The 14,700-nt window shown below is 43.7% G+C and overlaps 2 protein-coding genes across 3 annotated transcripts in view; one reads left to right on the top strand and one right to left on the bottom strand.

The window, feature by feature from the left end:
* Nucleotides 1–3,365, bottom strand: part of Nectin3 (nectin cell adhesion molecule 3) — a 111,112-nt gene extending 107,747 nt beyond the window's left edge. For both annotated transcript variants that reach the window (XM_041673438.1, XM_041673437.1), the window contains exon 1: nucleotides 3,055–3,365. In XM_041673438.1, the coding sequence (XP_041529372.1) occupies nucleotides 3,055–3,220 (166 nt within the window). In that variant the 5' untranslated portion in view covers nucleotides 3,221–3,365. The remainder of the gene's footprint in view (nucleotides 1–3,054) is intronic.
* Nucleotides 3,366–9,514: 6,149 nt separating this feature from the next.
* LOC121461834 (60S ribosomal protein L19) lies at nucleotides 9,515–10,176 on the top strand. The gene has a single exon (XM_041673162.1). The coding sequence runs from the start codon at nucleotides 9,515–9,517 to the stop codon at nucleotides 10,103–10,105; it is 591 nt and encodes a 196-aa protein (XP_041529096.1). The 3' UTR covers nucleotides 10,106–10,176.
* The last annotated feature ends 4,524 nt before the right edge of the window (nucleotides 10,177–14,700 follow it).

The raw sequence follows: 14,700 nt of genomic DNA, 5'->3' as shown, positions 1-14,700 counted from the left end.
GAATCATCTACTTCCTTTCTGTCTATCAGCACACTGCAAGCATGTTGCGGGCAAGACACTGCCAAGTGTGTTCCCAAGTGTTTATAAAGTACCTAAAAATAGTCAAACTGTTCTTACAGAATTGTATTATGTGATAGCTTATTTTCTACCATCTTCTAAACATTTATCAGAAGATCAAGTCTTGGTACAAAGGCACAGGCAGTGTGGCCGAATCCCAAAGATAAATGGGGCTCTAGAAGGGTCAAAATTTCTATCTTCTAATTCTTCAATATTCTCAACCTCTCAGGAAAATCGTAGGAAGAAAAAATGAGACACAATTGGCAATTATCATCAAAAACAATATGGAATTTCAAAATTAAATTATGTTTGCTGAGTCAAGTATCATATAAACTTGGTCCCTTCGACCTTCTAACTAGAAATGTCTTGGACTTTAAAAAACTGGCAATTTCTTAACCTCTGAAACTCTCATTATAAAAACTCAGCTCTCAAATCAGAAATGGGTTTGCATCCTTAAAATCCCAGAATTTAGGAGAGTGAAAGAATTAGATCAGGAATTTGAGGCCACTCTCAACTAGATTGTATGATCCTGGCTCCTCATCCTGGAGAGAAAAAGTTTAGTTCTTCAAATTCAAGTAAGATAGTACAGAGTCCCTAAAATAACAGTAACTCTGGTATACATATACATTATAAAAAACAAGTTCTACCAGTGATGAGGGACATTTTTAACAGTCAAATTTACATGATGACATCAACCAAACTAGTTAATGCAATAATTTATAAAGAGAAAAACAAAACTACAAACGGGATAAAAACAAGCACAGCACTATGATTAACAACCAGGTAGAGTCATCATCTTAAAGTCTAAAATCTTTTAACTCTAAAACTGAGTGTACTCAATCAAAGAGTGAGTATGAGCCAAGTCCTGTTAATACTATGGAATGCTAATATTACCATCATTCATAGATCAACAGGTTGGGGGGGGGGCACTTACATGAAGAAAATTCTGTTTCCATACTCATTAGCATCCCCCTAAGTCAAGACAACTGTGCCCTATTCAAAGACTGTTTTCTAAAATAGAGGCCGATTTTTTAAGAGTCATAAGGGTTCATAAATTAGGATATTATAACACAAGTCCAAAAGGCAGCCCTTTAAATGAACAGCACATATTAACATAGCTACTGCCTATGTCTATAACAGCAAGCAGAGCTGACTAAAAACTCCAATGTACACTTCCTCTAAATCACAGTACACTTCCCTACACTGCTTAGTTTACAGGGTTCTAAGATAAGCTATCATCCGCCTCCACTTGAACACTATACAAGCTCTCCTCCAAACCTATTTCCTTCTCCTATGTAAAAATTAATGTGAGTTCCTGAAACTAATCAACAACTCACTCTAATGCTACGATGAAATTCTCAAATGTAAACTATTTTGGGGATCGACGTTTACATAGCTTTCAGTCTCCTATTGGATTTGGTCTAGACAAAAAGCCCTCTAGACCTACAAATACTCCTTTGGTACTGAACATAAACTAAGTCATGGCAGTAAAATGCTTCTATCACCCCCAGGATATCCAAGTATCCCGAAGTCATACGCACCACCCACCACCTACAATCCTCCTTAATGGCTTATAAGAACAACATACCAATTCAGTCAAGAATCTCCTATTAACAGAGGTAACCGGGCTAAGAACTGTCTTAGAACCAAATATTTGCAGAGTAGGGATATGCAAACTATGGATTAGATAGCATAGCACTGATAACGCTGCATTCCTCGTAGATCAGAAACTTGCCTCCCAGCACTGGAAATGGACTGAAATTCTCAGTCTGTAAGTGGCACTCAATCTCAACATAATTTCGTCTCCCTCAGAACCAACTACCCTGACTCACCTACCAATTATAGGATTTCCTTTCTTCTGCATTACAGTACAGACATTTGAACGTATCTAAAGAAATTTGCACATATCTCTCCTTTTTAATAAATACTGGTAGAACATCAGCTTTATAAGAACCAGTGTCTGAGCAATCTAAGATTTATTCCTCAACCTTTCCCATCAGCAATCCATAAATGAACAACATCTTGCAGCATTTTGATATTACCCAGACATTTACTCTCCTAGACTGGTGGCTTTCTTTCCTTTCTTTCCAAATCAGTGATTATCACGTCTGCTTCTCTTGCATGAAAAGTGAATTTATCATTTTTTTCATCCTCTTTAGAAAGTAGGAATCTAAACTAGACTCATATCCAGGGAACAGAACTTACAAAGAAATTAGTAGCTCCTAAGCATGTCGTGAAAAAAGACACACGGGAGAAACCCGGGGCTACTTGTTTCAATAGTCAGGGGACAGCAGACGCAATACGTATTTCAAAGGTAAATCCTGGGTCCCGGAGAACAAGGTTTTCTAAAATAAGCAGGGGCAGCGTGAAGGACGTCCAACAACTGGAAGGCTGTGTGTGGATAGCATCTGGACTCAACCCAAAGATACAAAGGTTGCCAGTGCTCAAATGTGGCTGGAAGGGGATGCTGCCGCAGGGTGGGTTTTAAGATGGTGCCTTCTCCCGGAGGCCAGGAGGCTTGGACCCGAAGGCTTCAGGGCTCCAGGCTAGTGTCCGAAGGGTTTCCGGACTTGCGGCTCAAGTTTCAACAGAGAGAAAGGAGGAGGCGGCAACGTGCATCCCGGCATCCTAACCTCTCTCAGCCCACAAGTCCGCGCTCTCCGCTTCTTCGGCGCACCAGCTCGGAAGTAACGGTTCCCGGGGCGCGCGGGGTTCCGCGCACCGAGCTCCACCGCTGGCCCCGGGGGCCCAGCGCGAAGATCCGCGCGGCCTCGGGGGCGGGAAGCCAGAGGCCGGCGCCTCGTTCGCTCTCCCTGCCCTTCCCGGGCCTCGCCCGGGGCGCGGCGAAAAGTTTTCCAGGCAAAGTCCGCGGCGGCCGCTCGCGCAGCCAACCGCCCGCTACAACCGCCTCGCCTCGCCTGGCCGCCCGGACGAGCGGCCCGCGCCCGCCCGCCCCGCCGCATCTCCCTCTGCCCCGCGCCCACCCGCTTCACTTACCACAGAGCCGGGAGAAGAGCAGCAGGGGAATGAGCAGCAGGAGCAGCGGCGGCGGCGTCGGGGCCGGCAGCAGCAGCAGCAGCCCGGCCGCGGGAGCAGAAGCAGAGGAAAGTTGTGTTTTGCCGCCTCCAGGACACAACGGGGCCGGGCCCGGGGTCCGCGCCATGCCCGCCCTGCCCCGGCCCACCCGCTCGCCCGCGCCCCGGCGCCTCTGGCTCTGGGTGGCGGCGGCGGCGGCGGCCGCGGCGTGGAAGGGCCAGCGCGCGTGTCCTCAACCCCCGGCTCCTGCGCCGTCGCCGCCCGCCGCCACTCGGCCGAGCGCTCGCGGCTGCCTCGACTCCGCCGTCGCCGACGCCACTGCCGAGGCTGAAGCGGGAGCCGCCCGCCGCCGCCGCCGCCACTCCCCTCCCCGCGGTCCCCGCCCGCCGCGAACTCCTGGGAACTCGGAACGCACCACCCCGCCCTGCGGGAGGGGGAGCCGCCGCCGACCCTCACCGCCGGGACGAGCCCGCCCTCCTTCCCAGCCGCCCGGCTGCCCGGACGCCCAGCCGCCCGCCGAGGCCCCTCCCACCGCCCTGCCCTCACGCTCCTCCCCTTTCAAAAAAAAAAGAAAAAAACTTCATCCACTTGGAAAACCGGGCTTTTCCCGAGGCAGAGCTATCTGGACCAGGGTAGGCGGCCCCGCCCCTCGGCCCCGCCTCGTCTCCCCCCTTCGCAGCGCTGGAGATGGTCTCTCCCACTCCGCCCCTCTCGGGGCCGTGGCGGCCGGGGCACACGGAGGCTCACCCGGGTGGAGGGCTGCGGGACTCCCAGTCTTGGCTCCCTCTTCTCCCGAGTGGTGCGGTTCCCCAGCCGGACCAGGGACGACAGGGGGTGGTGCGGGGAAGGCAGGATTCAGATACCCACTCTCCGGGGACCGGAGCGGGAGGTGCCTGTTTGGGAAGCTGGATGCCTGCCGCCCGCTGGACCAGCCAGCATTCTCCCTCTTCGCCCCGGCACGAGACAGAAGGGAGACACTCCAGTCCTTCCTCCTGCCCGGGGCATCCCGGCTCTCCGCTGTCCCGAGCCTGCGTTAGCCCAGGCATTTAGCCTGCTCCTTTCTCTTTGAGGGCGGTTTGGTGGAAGGGTCAGCGGAACTGGCGGAGGACACTAGGGGCCCCGAAAGGTTTGCTTTCTAGCTCTTGCTTCTCTCGGGCCGCCGGGTTGTCCACTTTCTGCGCCAGGCGACCGGCAACAGGAGGCCATGGATTTCTCCCTTCCGAAGGCTTCGAGTGCGGTCGTGTTTTTTCTTTGATCGTTTGCATGTTCGCACGTGTCATTTTATTTTCTTCTTTCTCTTTGAGCTATCCGCAGAAAAGTGAGCTCGGGAAGTATTAAACATTTACCCTTAAGAGGAGCTTTTTTGAGTCACCATAACCCTCCCTCAACCCCAAATGGTTGTCTGCTTGCCCTCATCTATCCACCACACACACACAGCCACAGTGACTTGACCTTGAAGCCCCAGCCACCTTAGCGTCTTAGGAGGAAGAGGAAGGATGGAGGGTTTGTGCCCTCTGCGGGGGCAGTGGAAGCGGAGGACACCGTCCCAAGGCCTGACACCATTAATTTTCCTTAGGTCCTGAAATCTCCACCAGATGCTTTCTGATGAGAATAAGAGCAGCCACCAGAGATGAGCCTGTGGCGGCTAAACTAAAGCTTGCATTGTGCCCAAGAGAACACTGTGCTCAGACTTTGAATTACGGGATCTCTTCACCTTCACACACTGATTTATGATGTTTTACTCACCTCCAAGACCACACAGCATCCTACCCAGTCAGTCTCTCAGACTCCCCTCCCCTTCCCCGCCCCCCCCCCAATCTTCCTCCTCACCTGTTTCCTATGTTGTCTCCCAGCACTGGGGCTACTTCCATTATTCATTATCACCACCCCTTCCCCCTTTTTCTCCTTCCATCAGCCCAGCCTTCCTGCAATCAGTCCTTTCTATCACCTATCCTCAAGGTTCGCTTATGAATAAACCTTACCCTGCATTGCTGGGGAGATCCCCTGATGATGCTCATAATTGACAAAATGTAGCTATTGTGACATTCCTCAGCTGTGCTGACACCACTGTTTCCCTTGAGAACATTTCTTTCCCTATTTTCACATTCCCTAAACCTAATTTCACTGCTAAATTTAGGCAGAGCCCACTGCTGCAACTACTAGCTAATTATCTGTTTAGATAGCACTTTAACACGTTGTTGCGATTCAGTTAAATGTTAAACAACCAAAAATTTAATATTGTTAGCCAATTTCATTTCTCCAGTCTTTCCCTGATGGGTCCAGATTCCAGGAAAAGTAATTTAGCTAACATTTTCAAAGGTGCCAAAGGCTTAATTCAGGGGCTATTGTGCAATTTGCTGCAAAAACCATAGGAAAGTAACAGGTTGAGGATATCTCAAAAGGATGTGGAACTTCTAAACCATTTCCTCCAAATATGGAGACAGTGAATAGTTGCTTGCTGTGATCATATTCTCTCCCCTAAATTGAAACAAGAACATCAAAGAACAGTACTTATAGGCATGATATGAGTAAAAAGAGCATTGTGCTGGTGTTTTGTGTGAATACATACTTTATGCTCTAATAATAATAATCTGTGTTGCTGTGGCATCTCCAGCCGGAGGTGTCAAAGCTCATGTTCATGTCACACGGAAGGTGGCAATTACTATTATCCCGACTTGACAGCTGGAAGAACCTAGGCGCAGAAGTTAAGTGTGCTCTGCAAACCCTGCCAGGCATGTGCCTGTTTTTGCTGCCAGACTGCCTCCCTGCCTTCCAGTGGTCACCACTGAGCCCTCGGGATACTCTTTGAAGTAAAACTGTAATTAGGTGATGTGATTTTCTGTCTTCTCGATGGCCAGTCTGAGGTGACATTCTCTTTACCAAGCTCTGTTTTTCCTGATGGAATTATTACTAGGCACACACACACACAAAGATGCTACATTTCATAGTAAAACTTCCCCCCCCAGACTAGAATTACTGATTTTTTAAAAACCTTTCACATGAGACCATTAATGGGCCTTATTAAAATTTTAGTTGTCTTTTCCAGATAAAGTCACATTAAGAAAATGGTTGAAGAAATAATCACAACTAATCCATTAAAGTTTTTGACACCATTGCATATTGAAATATGTATCTGCATGTCAGGAAAATTATCTGAAGAAAAAGTAACCCAATTCTAATGCCAATGGCAGTTTCATTGTTTCACATTAAGTATTGATGGGGTTCAAGCCCACTTTTAGTTTTAAAGATGTTTGCCAAATATCAGAGTTCATTCACTATTAACTTAAAATCAAAGACTGTTGTGTAAACAATGAAGTAATTCTGTGCAGTGCGGTGGATTTTAAATTGGTTCAGAAGTTTGAGACTAGTAAACTTCCGTGACAAAGTCAGCCATTTGTAGAGCAGGTTGGACAGCATATGCATTAACTAATTGGCCCTAGCATCCGCAAGCTTAACCCATGTAAGCATAACTTTTCCTTAATGGAGGAAATGAACAATGGTTAATGGAATGTTTGAATGTTAGTACCATATATGACACTATAGGTGATGTTAGCCACTTGACTTCCAGGATTCTCAAAAAGAATTTTCAAGCTACAAACCCACAAAGGAGTCTACCTTTGAGAAGTCTTCTTTGAGAAGTTTCAACCTCATGTTATAGCAAATGCAATTCTTCTTAGTAAAGAAATCGTTATTTTGTTTTCCCCCGCTTATTTCCTTTGGGTGTTTGCTCAGATTATCATTGAATTCTCCATGGACCACCTGTGTGAGAACTACCTCCATACCACTCTGTTTACATAATTTACATTTATTTTCTCCAGACATGTCTATCGTCTTTCCCCCTTAGAGTGAAAGTTTATAAAGATGCACAGGTTCCTTCCTATTTTTTTCACTACTAATAAGTTCTTAAAAGAGTACCATACAGATCCCAGATTGGATGGTTCGATGATCACTTTAACAACATGGCATAGTATGTTTCTGTGCACGCATTTCTTGCCCCTAACAGCGTCACCTTGGTGGTTATACACTATCATTCTTGTCATTAGTATTCAGACTTTCAGTTTTATACTTTAAATATCAGACTATTCATGACCTTCCAGAGATACCAGCTCTCGCCAAACTATTCCCATTCCTCAGAGGGCCAGTCCTGAGCTCCTCATTTCTCCTCTGGACTTCTGAGTTCTGATAAGAACATTCCTCCTTGTTCCCAGAACTCTAAAGGTGATAATAACTTCCTTCCTAGCAGATAAGTACCCATCTTTAGGAGGTTTCTCACACACACACACACACACACACACACACACACCTCTTTTTTTTTTAATGTAGAGACTCCTTTAAACCCCTGTTCAATATTTTCCTCTATTAATTTATTGCATTTAAATAGTTTGTGCCTTCCTCATTAGACCTCAAGTGACTCAGGTTTTCTTGGATTATTTCTTTATATCCGAACTTATGACAGCTGTTTTTCTCTACATAAAACTATTTGAATGCTGCAGTGCCAACATTAATCCATCAATAAACCAATAGATGTAAATAAATGTCACAAATCAAAAGGGTAAAACTGTTTCTACTTTCTTGGCAGTACACTACATTTTTCAGAGGTGGTCTTGAAAAGCATTGAAATTATGTTGATACTATGATATACACGTAGGTCTTGGTTCTTTTTTTATTATCCAGATATGTTAAAAATCAAATACACACTTCTCAGCTCAGTGATTTATTTCCTTTATACATCTTGACTGCATTTATGACTCATTATTGAAATAATAAATTATTTGGAAAACATTTAGATTTATCAAGCCAACAATAACAGCGAACGTTCATTTCACACATCTGACTACTGGTAAACCATACTTATACTTTGCTACACTTCTGTAGTAATGCTAGCATTCCAAACAATATAGATGGAAAGGGGATATATTCGAGCAGAAAGAAGAGCTATGCCACAAGATTGATGTGTTAAATAATAAAGTAGGTTTTATTAACAGACAGAGTTGAACTATCCCTAATATTATTGATAGTTTTCACTTAAAGATGCATAATATAAAGAGAACAGAGAGGGAAGGCAAAGTTCCACCTTAAAAAGACTGGGAAAGCTTCACAGTAAAAATGTTTGTACAGTCTTAAAGCATGGTCAGGAGTTTGTCACAAAAATGAGAGAAAGAAGCTGGGTGGTGGTGGCTCACGCTTTTTATCCCAGCACTCGGGAGGTAGAGACAGGTGGATCCCTGTGAGTTTCGAGCCTAGCCTGGTCTACAAGAGCTAGTTCCAGGACAGCTAGGACTGTTATACAAAGAAACCCCGTCTTCAAAAACCGGGGGGGGGGGGGTCTGTCAGTAGCAAAAAGATGGTTCACAGGGATGTTACAGACACATGGCATGTCATTACATGTTCTGAAAACACAAACATTTCTGTGATGCTAGAGGGTAATGCATAAAGGATAGAAGACTGAAGATTAAAACAGACTGAGGTTGGCAGAGATTTCTGGTTGGGTTGGGCTCGGTTGGGATATTTGGATACCGAGTCTTATGCTGTAGCCCAGGCTGAACTCATAGTCTTGGCAATCCTGCCCAAAAGTGATGGCATGAGCCACCAGCCCTGACTAAGAGCTTTTAACTTTTGTAAAGAATATTGGATTTTGTACGAGCTCATGGGAACAATTTAAGAATTTTGAGCTGCCAGATGATGGTGGTGGACACCTTAATCCCAGCGCTCGGGAGGTGGAGGTAGGTGGATCTCTGTGAGTTCAAGGCCAGCCTGGTCTACAAGAGCTAGTTCCAGGACAGGCTCCAAAGCAACACAGAGAAACCCTATCTTAAAAAAAAAAAAAAACTTTTTTTTAGTAAGAGAATGACAAGATTTTATTTGCTAAGGAAGTGAGAGAAAAATGGGAAGGAGGTAAAGATGCATGGGGCATCAGGCTATCTGGGGGAAATTGCAGTTGGGAATTTGGCAAGGGAGATTTGAGGAGCAGCGAGAGAATACACTTCACCCAGATGAAGCAGAGCTGTTTAAATTAAGACAGGTTTGGATGAACAGGCCTTCAGTCCAACACTTTGGAGGCAGGTGGGTCTCTGTAGATTTAAAGTTAGCATGAGAGAGAACAGAGAGAGAGAGAGAGAGAGAGAGAGAGAGAGAGAGAGAGAGAGAGAGAGAGAGAGAGAGAGAGAGAGAGAGAGAGAGAGAGAGAGAGGAAACTGTCTTAAATAATTCAAGAAAACTTGAGTGTTGTAAAACAAAATTCTGGCTCTCCATAGAGGCTCGAGTAAGATATTAGTAGATAGGAAATAATACTTTAGACGGTGGAGAGAAACAAGTGAAGGGACAAAGAAATGGGGTGGGGAGAACAAAAGGGAAAGCACTGAAAGCAAGTAAGAAAATGCATGCGTGTAGGCTCTTTCCTTTCGCTGCTGCGTCCGCAGCCATGAGTATGCTCAGGCTACAGAAGAGGCTTGCCTCCAGTGTCCTGCGCTGTGGTAAAAAGAAGGTCTGGTTGGACCCCAACGAGACCAATGAAATCGCCAATGCCAACTCCCGTCAGCAGATACGGAAGCTGATCAAAGATGGGCTGATCATCCGGAAGCCTGTGACTGTGCATTCCCGGGCTCGATGCCGGAAAAACACTTTGGCTCGACGGAAGGGCAGGCATATGGGCATAGGAAAGCGGAAGGGTACTGCCAATGCCCGAATGCCTGAGAAGGTGACCTGGATGAGAAGAATGCGGATCCTGCGCCGCCTCCTCAGGAGATACCGTGAATCCAAGAAGATTGACCGCCATATGTATCACAGCCTTTACCTGAAGGTCAAAGGGAATGTCTTCAAAAACAAGCGGATTCTCATGGAGCACATCCACAAGCTGAAGGCAGACAAGGCCCGCAAGAAGCTCCTGGCTGACCAGGCTGAGGCTCGCAGGTCTAAGACCAAGGAAGCAAGAAAGCGCCGGGAGGAGCGCCTCCAGGCCAAGAAGGAGGAGATTATCAAGACTCTGTCCAAGGAGGAAGAGACCAAGAAATAGAGCTTCCCTCGAGTCTGTACATAGTGGGCTGCCTGTGGCCTCAGGTGGATCAGTCATTAAAATAAAACAAGCCTTAAAAAAAAAAAACAAGAAAAGAAAAGAAAATGCGTGTAAAGGTGGGAGGTGGGAGGTGGTTAATGATCAGAGAACCTGGAGAGGAAGAAACTACACAATGAATGGATGGTTTCATGCATTATTAGGCAGTTTTCGGGTAAATTCTTATCACTTTTAAGTCTTAATTTGTTACCTTTCATATTGTACAATTTCTTCCCAACTGCCAATAATCAATAGGTGTTTTCTCAATAGAATGGAAAAGGAGACTAGACCTGCTGGTGCTTTTGCAATTGTGTTTCAATCACACTGAACTAACAAAGCCCATGTCATCATCATCCCTATAGCCTACATAATGAAAAGTCACTTTGCTCTCCTTTGGGGTTTCATTAGTTCCTGTCTAAGCTCAAATATTGTTTCTAAATTGTCCTCTGATATCTTATTCATAATAATATTCATCAGTGATTCCATGTACATCAACCCAGAAAGATGCACATAAGGATATATAATTATAATTGATGTTAAAAGCAATTGCTGCAAGGAATTCAGTTCACCGTCTCCCGGTTTGTGATCTTTGGTAAGTTACCAATTCTCTAACTTTCCTCAAGTGAAAGTAAGAAAAATGATTATTCATTCCTTAGAGTAGTATTGCTGAATATATTTTACTCATTCCTTAGAGTAGTAAAGATGCCTTAGTTTGTGTAACACCTTAAGAACTGGTCTGACACAAAATCCAGGAGACATTAGTTCTGATTGAGGTTGAGGTGTTATTAGCCACTGAGGTATTTTAAACATAAACTTGGGGATTTCTTGGTGAACACAGCAAACTTGGAGCAGTTCTGATCAGGTTCCTGTTCCCAGCAATGCCATTCCGATCTTGAAAACTGTTCTGATAAAGCTGTACCAGCTATTATTAATAACAGTATGCATCTTTATCTTTACAATTTGCAAACCTCATCAGTTTACTTCAGGTAAAAACCTCCAATCACGTGACAATCTTCAAAACCTAGAAACACACAATCTTCTAAACCTAGAAACACAGAAGGTCACATGGCAAAGGTGAAAGATCTTCGGATGGAATTCAGGTTACCATTGGCTGAGGTGCCCCTGTGTTATCCAGGTGGGTACCGTGTAATCACATCGTCCTTAAAAGCCAAAGAAGACAGAAAACAAGAGACAGAAGATGATGCCTTAGAATGGTCAGAGAGAGGCTGTGTCCTTACTTCAAAGATAGAGGAAAGAGAATATGCACCAAGAAATAGTGCATGACTAAAAAGTCAAAACAGGCATTACTCCTAGGGCCACCCCAAAGAAATCCAGCCCTACCACCTTGAGTTTAGCCACATAAGAACCACTGTTGAACTAACATGCAAAAGTATAATTTATTGTTGAAAGTTGTTGTATCAATGATAATGCTACTGGACCTTCCACCTTCTTTTATTCCTTTGAACAGCCTTCAAAGAGGCAGAAACTTCAGCTTGTTTCTAAGCACATCTACCTACCAGCATACTCGATGCCATCTTTGACTTTGATCCCTTTAGGACCATCACACCACTAGGAACAAACGTCCTCATGTCTTTGCCTTTACTTTTCCTTCCCTTTAAAATGAAATGAAGCATGAATTAGTGTCTCAGAAATTTAAGAGATCCTCAAAGAAAGCTTCTGGTTTATTTTCCATTTCCTTCGACTCAGGCACCCTAGAATAGGGCTCAGTCTATTGAACAACCACACTGCTATTAGAATGCTGTGTAATTCTATTCTGCTTCTATGAAAACTACTTAGCTTTAGAGCTTCCATACCTTCTCACTGTGTGAACCTTTGGTCTTTAGTAAAAATTTCTGATTTAAGATCTAATTCCGACTTAGTTCTTCCTTTCTTGTCAGTCATCAATGCTGAATTGCTCTTTATCTTCTAGGGTTTGTCTTCTAATGTATCTCTATGTTCTTATCCACATTCTTGCTTGTCTGCTTGTTCATGGGCATCATGGCAAATTTTTCAAAAATGCACTTAGCAATGTCTATATATTTCACTATCCCTCACTAATGGCATTCAACATTCCTGACCTAGGTCAAGATGTTTGATAAAAATCTCAAGAGTATGCCAGGTTTAATTCCTGAGGTTTTGTGTTAGCAAACTTCCACTTCAGTTCGCAGAGCTATGCAATCTATTGTGAGCATAATTGAGACCTTTGCAGATCATCCCAGACTCTTTTTCTTTCTCCTCAACCCTGCATGTGCTATCCTGAGTTCATGTTTTTCCTCAAATTCCTTGGAAACATATCAAGATGCTTCTAGATGATCTAGCTTTTGCCTTTTAATTTAACTTCAACCCTTTCTTCTCTGAAGTAACTGAAACATTCACTACTGGGAACACCATTTCCCACCTCCCCTAAAAGTCATAACCTATAGATAATCATTGCTTCTGCAACTGAAGAGGGATGAAGAATATTGGTGCAATTCACATGTTAAAGATAGATTAACCATTTGAATGCTAGAATTTTCAAAATATGGAAGAACCTGGAATCCAGACTCAAAGATAACAGATTGTTAGTAGTTCAGCTGCCCTAGGATCTTTCTCTTTTAAAAATATAAAGCCCAAGTAGCTGGTTTCATGAATAGAACAAATTAGAGAGGTACCGGCCAGGTTCTCAAAGCCATCAGTGCTATTTGTTTCATAAACCAGTAACTTCATGTTTAACTGCTACCATTTTGTGGGGAAAATATTGTTTTGGCATGAAATATATGTAAATATTGCATGTATATGGATATATTTGTATATATGTAAATGAAAGATTTTGTCATTGCTGTGATCAATGGATATGTGGAAATCTCAGTGGTGTGGGAGGTCCTTCTGTCTATGTGTTGCTTTCATTAATGAATAAAGAAACTGCCTTGGCCTGTTGATAGGGCAGAACTTAGGTAGGAGGGGAAGATGGAACTGAATTCTGGGAGGAAGAAAGCAGAGAGAGCAAGATGCCATGGATCCACAGCCAGAGTCAGACACAGAACCTTGCTGGTAAGCCACAACCATGTGGCAATACACAGATTACTAGAAATGGGTTAAATTAAGATGTAAGAGTTAGCCAACAAGAAGTTAGAGCTAATGGGCCAAGCAGTGATTTAATGAATACAGTTTCTGTGTGGTTATTTCAGGGCTAAGCTAGCTGGGTGGCCAGGAAGAACAGGCGACCCCCTTCCTACTACATCTCAGGATTTGTCTTTGTTCTTGAATTTTCTTTGTTCCCTTCGGATGGGTCTCAGAAATGCTGTCTAACCCTTAAATTTGCCTCCATACTTCAATTCCATCTTCACAATGACTTAAATTATGGTGAAGCATATTAGGTTCTCAAAAAATCCATAGATATTTTACTTTAAATTCACATATCCAGAAAAACTAAAAGTCCTTTCTGTCTCTGAATTAATAATGTGAGAGAAATCCTTGAGGACCTGACCTTTTTGCCTAATGAAGAGTAACTGTACTGAACTAATAAATGTTTTGCCCCTAGAAGAACCATTGACAATTAATGAGAGAACTACTCTTTCAAATTCTATGATAAAAGAGACACTTCATGTGTTTAACAATATTTAATATAGACTGAACATGCTTCATTTGGTAATCATGAATAAGACACATAGACCCTTCTCTTCAGTGACTTTCAGGTTAGCACGGGAGACAGATATTAAATGAATAATTATGTGACTCATTACTTGGTCTTAGTTTTGTTAAACTATAAAGAAAGACACAGGATGGCAGAGGGTATCTATTGATGAATCAAAATTAATGTGGGCCTAAAATGGCATTACTGATGAACTGTTATTTACCTTAACACCATTACAATACATTGGCATTAACTCTTCATCAACAACAACATCTTGGTGTACATGTGCATATTTTATGATGTAAAAGCCAGGAGTCTGACTAGTTTGAAAAGTTAAGAGTGGAAACATATGCCTGCCATCTCTGTTCCTGATTGTGCTCTCATCTCATTCGCATAGGCTGGAAGTCTGCAAATGGAAATTTGCAGATTCCTCTGTCAACACATTTTCTGTTGATATCTGACACTGGACAGCACTGACAGAGGAATCAGAAAGTAAAAACACATTTAACTTTTCAGATTTCTAAGGAGCCTATGGAGCTAAACAAGAAGTGTGGTGGTCAATAGAGGATTTTAGAAGCCTCTCTAGAAAGTCATGTGTCTATTTAGCTCCAGTAAAGGTGAAGCAGAGAGCAACTCTGGGGAAGAGAGGGGAGAGCTATGAGTACCAGTCCAGGGAGGAAGTGGCTTCCTGGTCTGGATGGTATCTTGGTTGGCCAAATATTTCTTTTATTGCTCTACAATGACAATACAGCATAAAACAATGGCATAACTTATTATTTTTACTAATCTTTTCTTTGCAATTGTATACATGTATCTAAGTCTACAACGGTGCACATTTATGTTTGGGTTACACTTCTTGCTTTCCTATCCTCCTCTCACCCCCACCAGTCTGCCCCTCCACAGTCCCTATCCTGTCCCATTATTTTACTTACTTGCTTTCACTTTG

The sequence above is a fragment of the Microtus oregoni genome, unplaced genomic scaffold (genome assembly GCF_018167655.1).
Source record: "Microtus oregoni isolate MIOR12 unplaced genomic scaffold, Mior012 000023F_ref0000262, whole genome shotgun sequence".
Taxonomy (NCBI): Eukaryota; Metazoa; Chordata; class Mammalia; order Rodentia; family Cricetidae; genus Microtus; species Microtus oregoni.
This window is presented reverse-complemented; position numbering and strand designations above follow the sequence as displayed.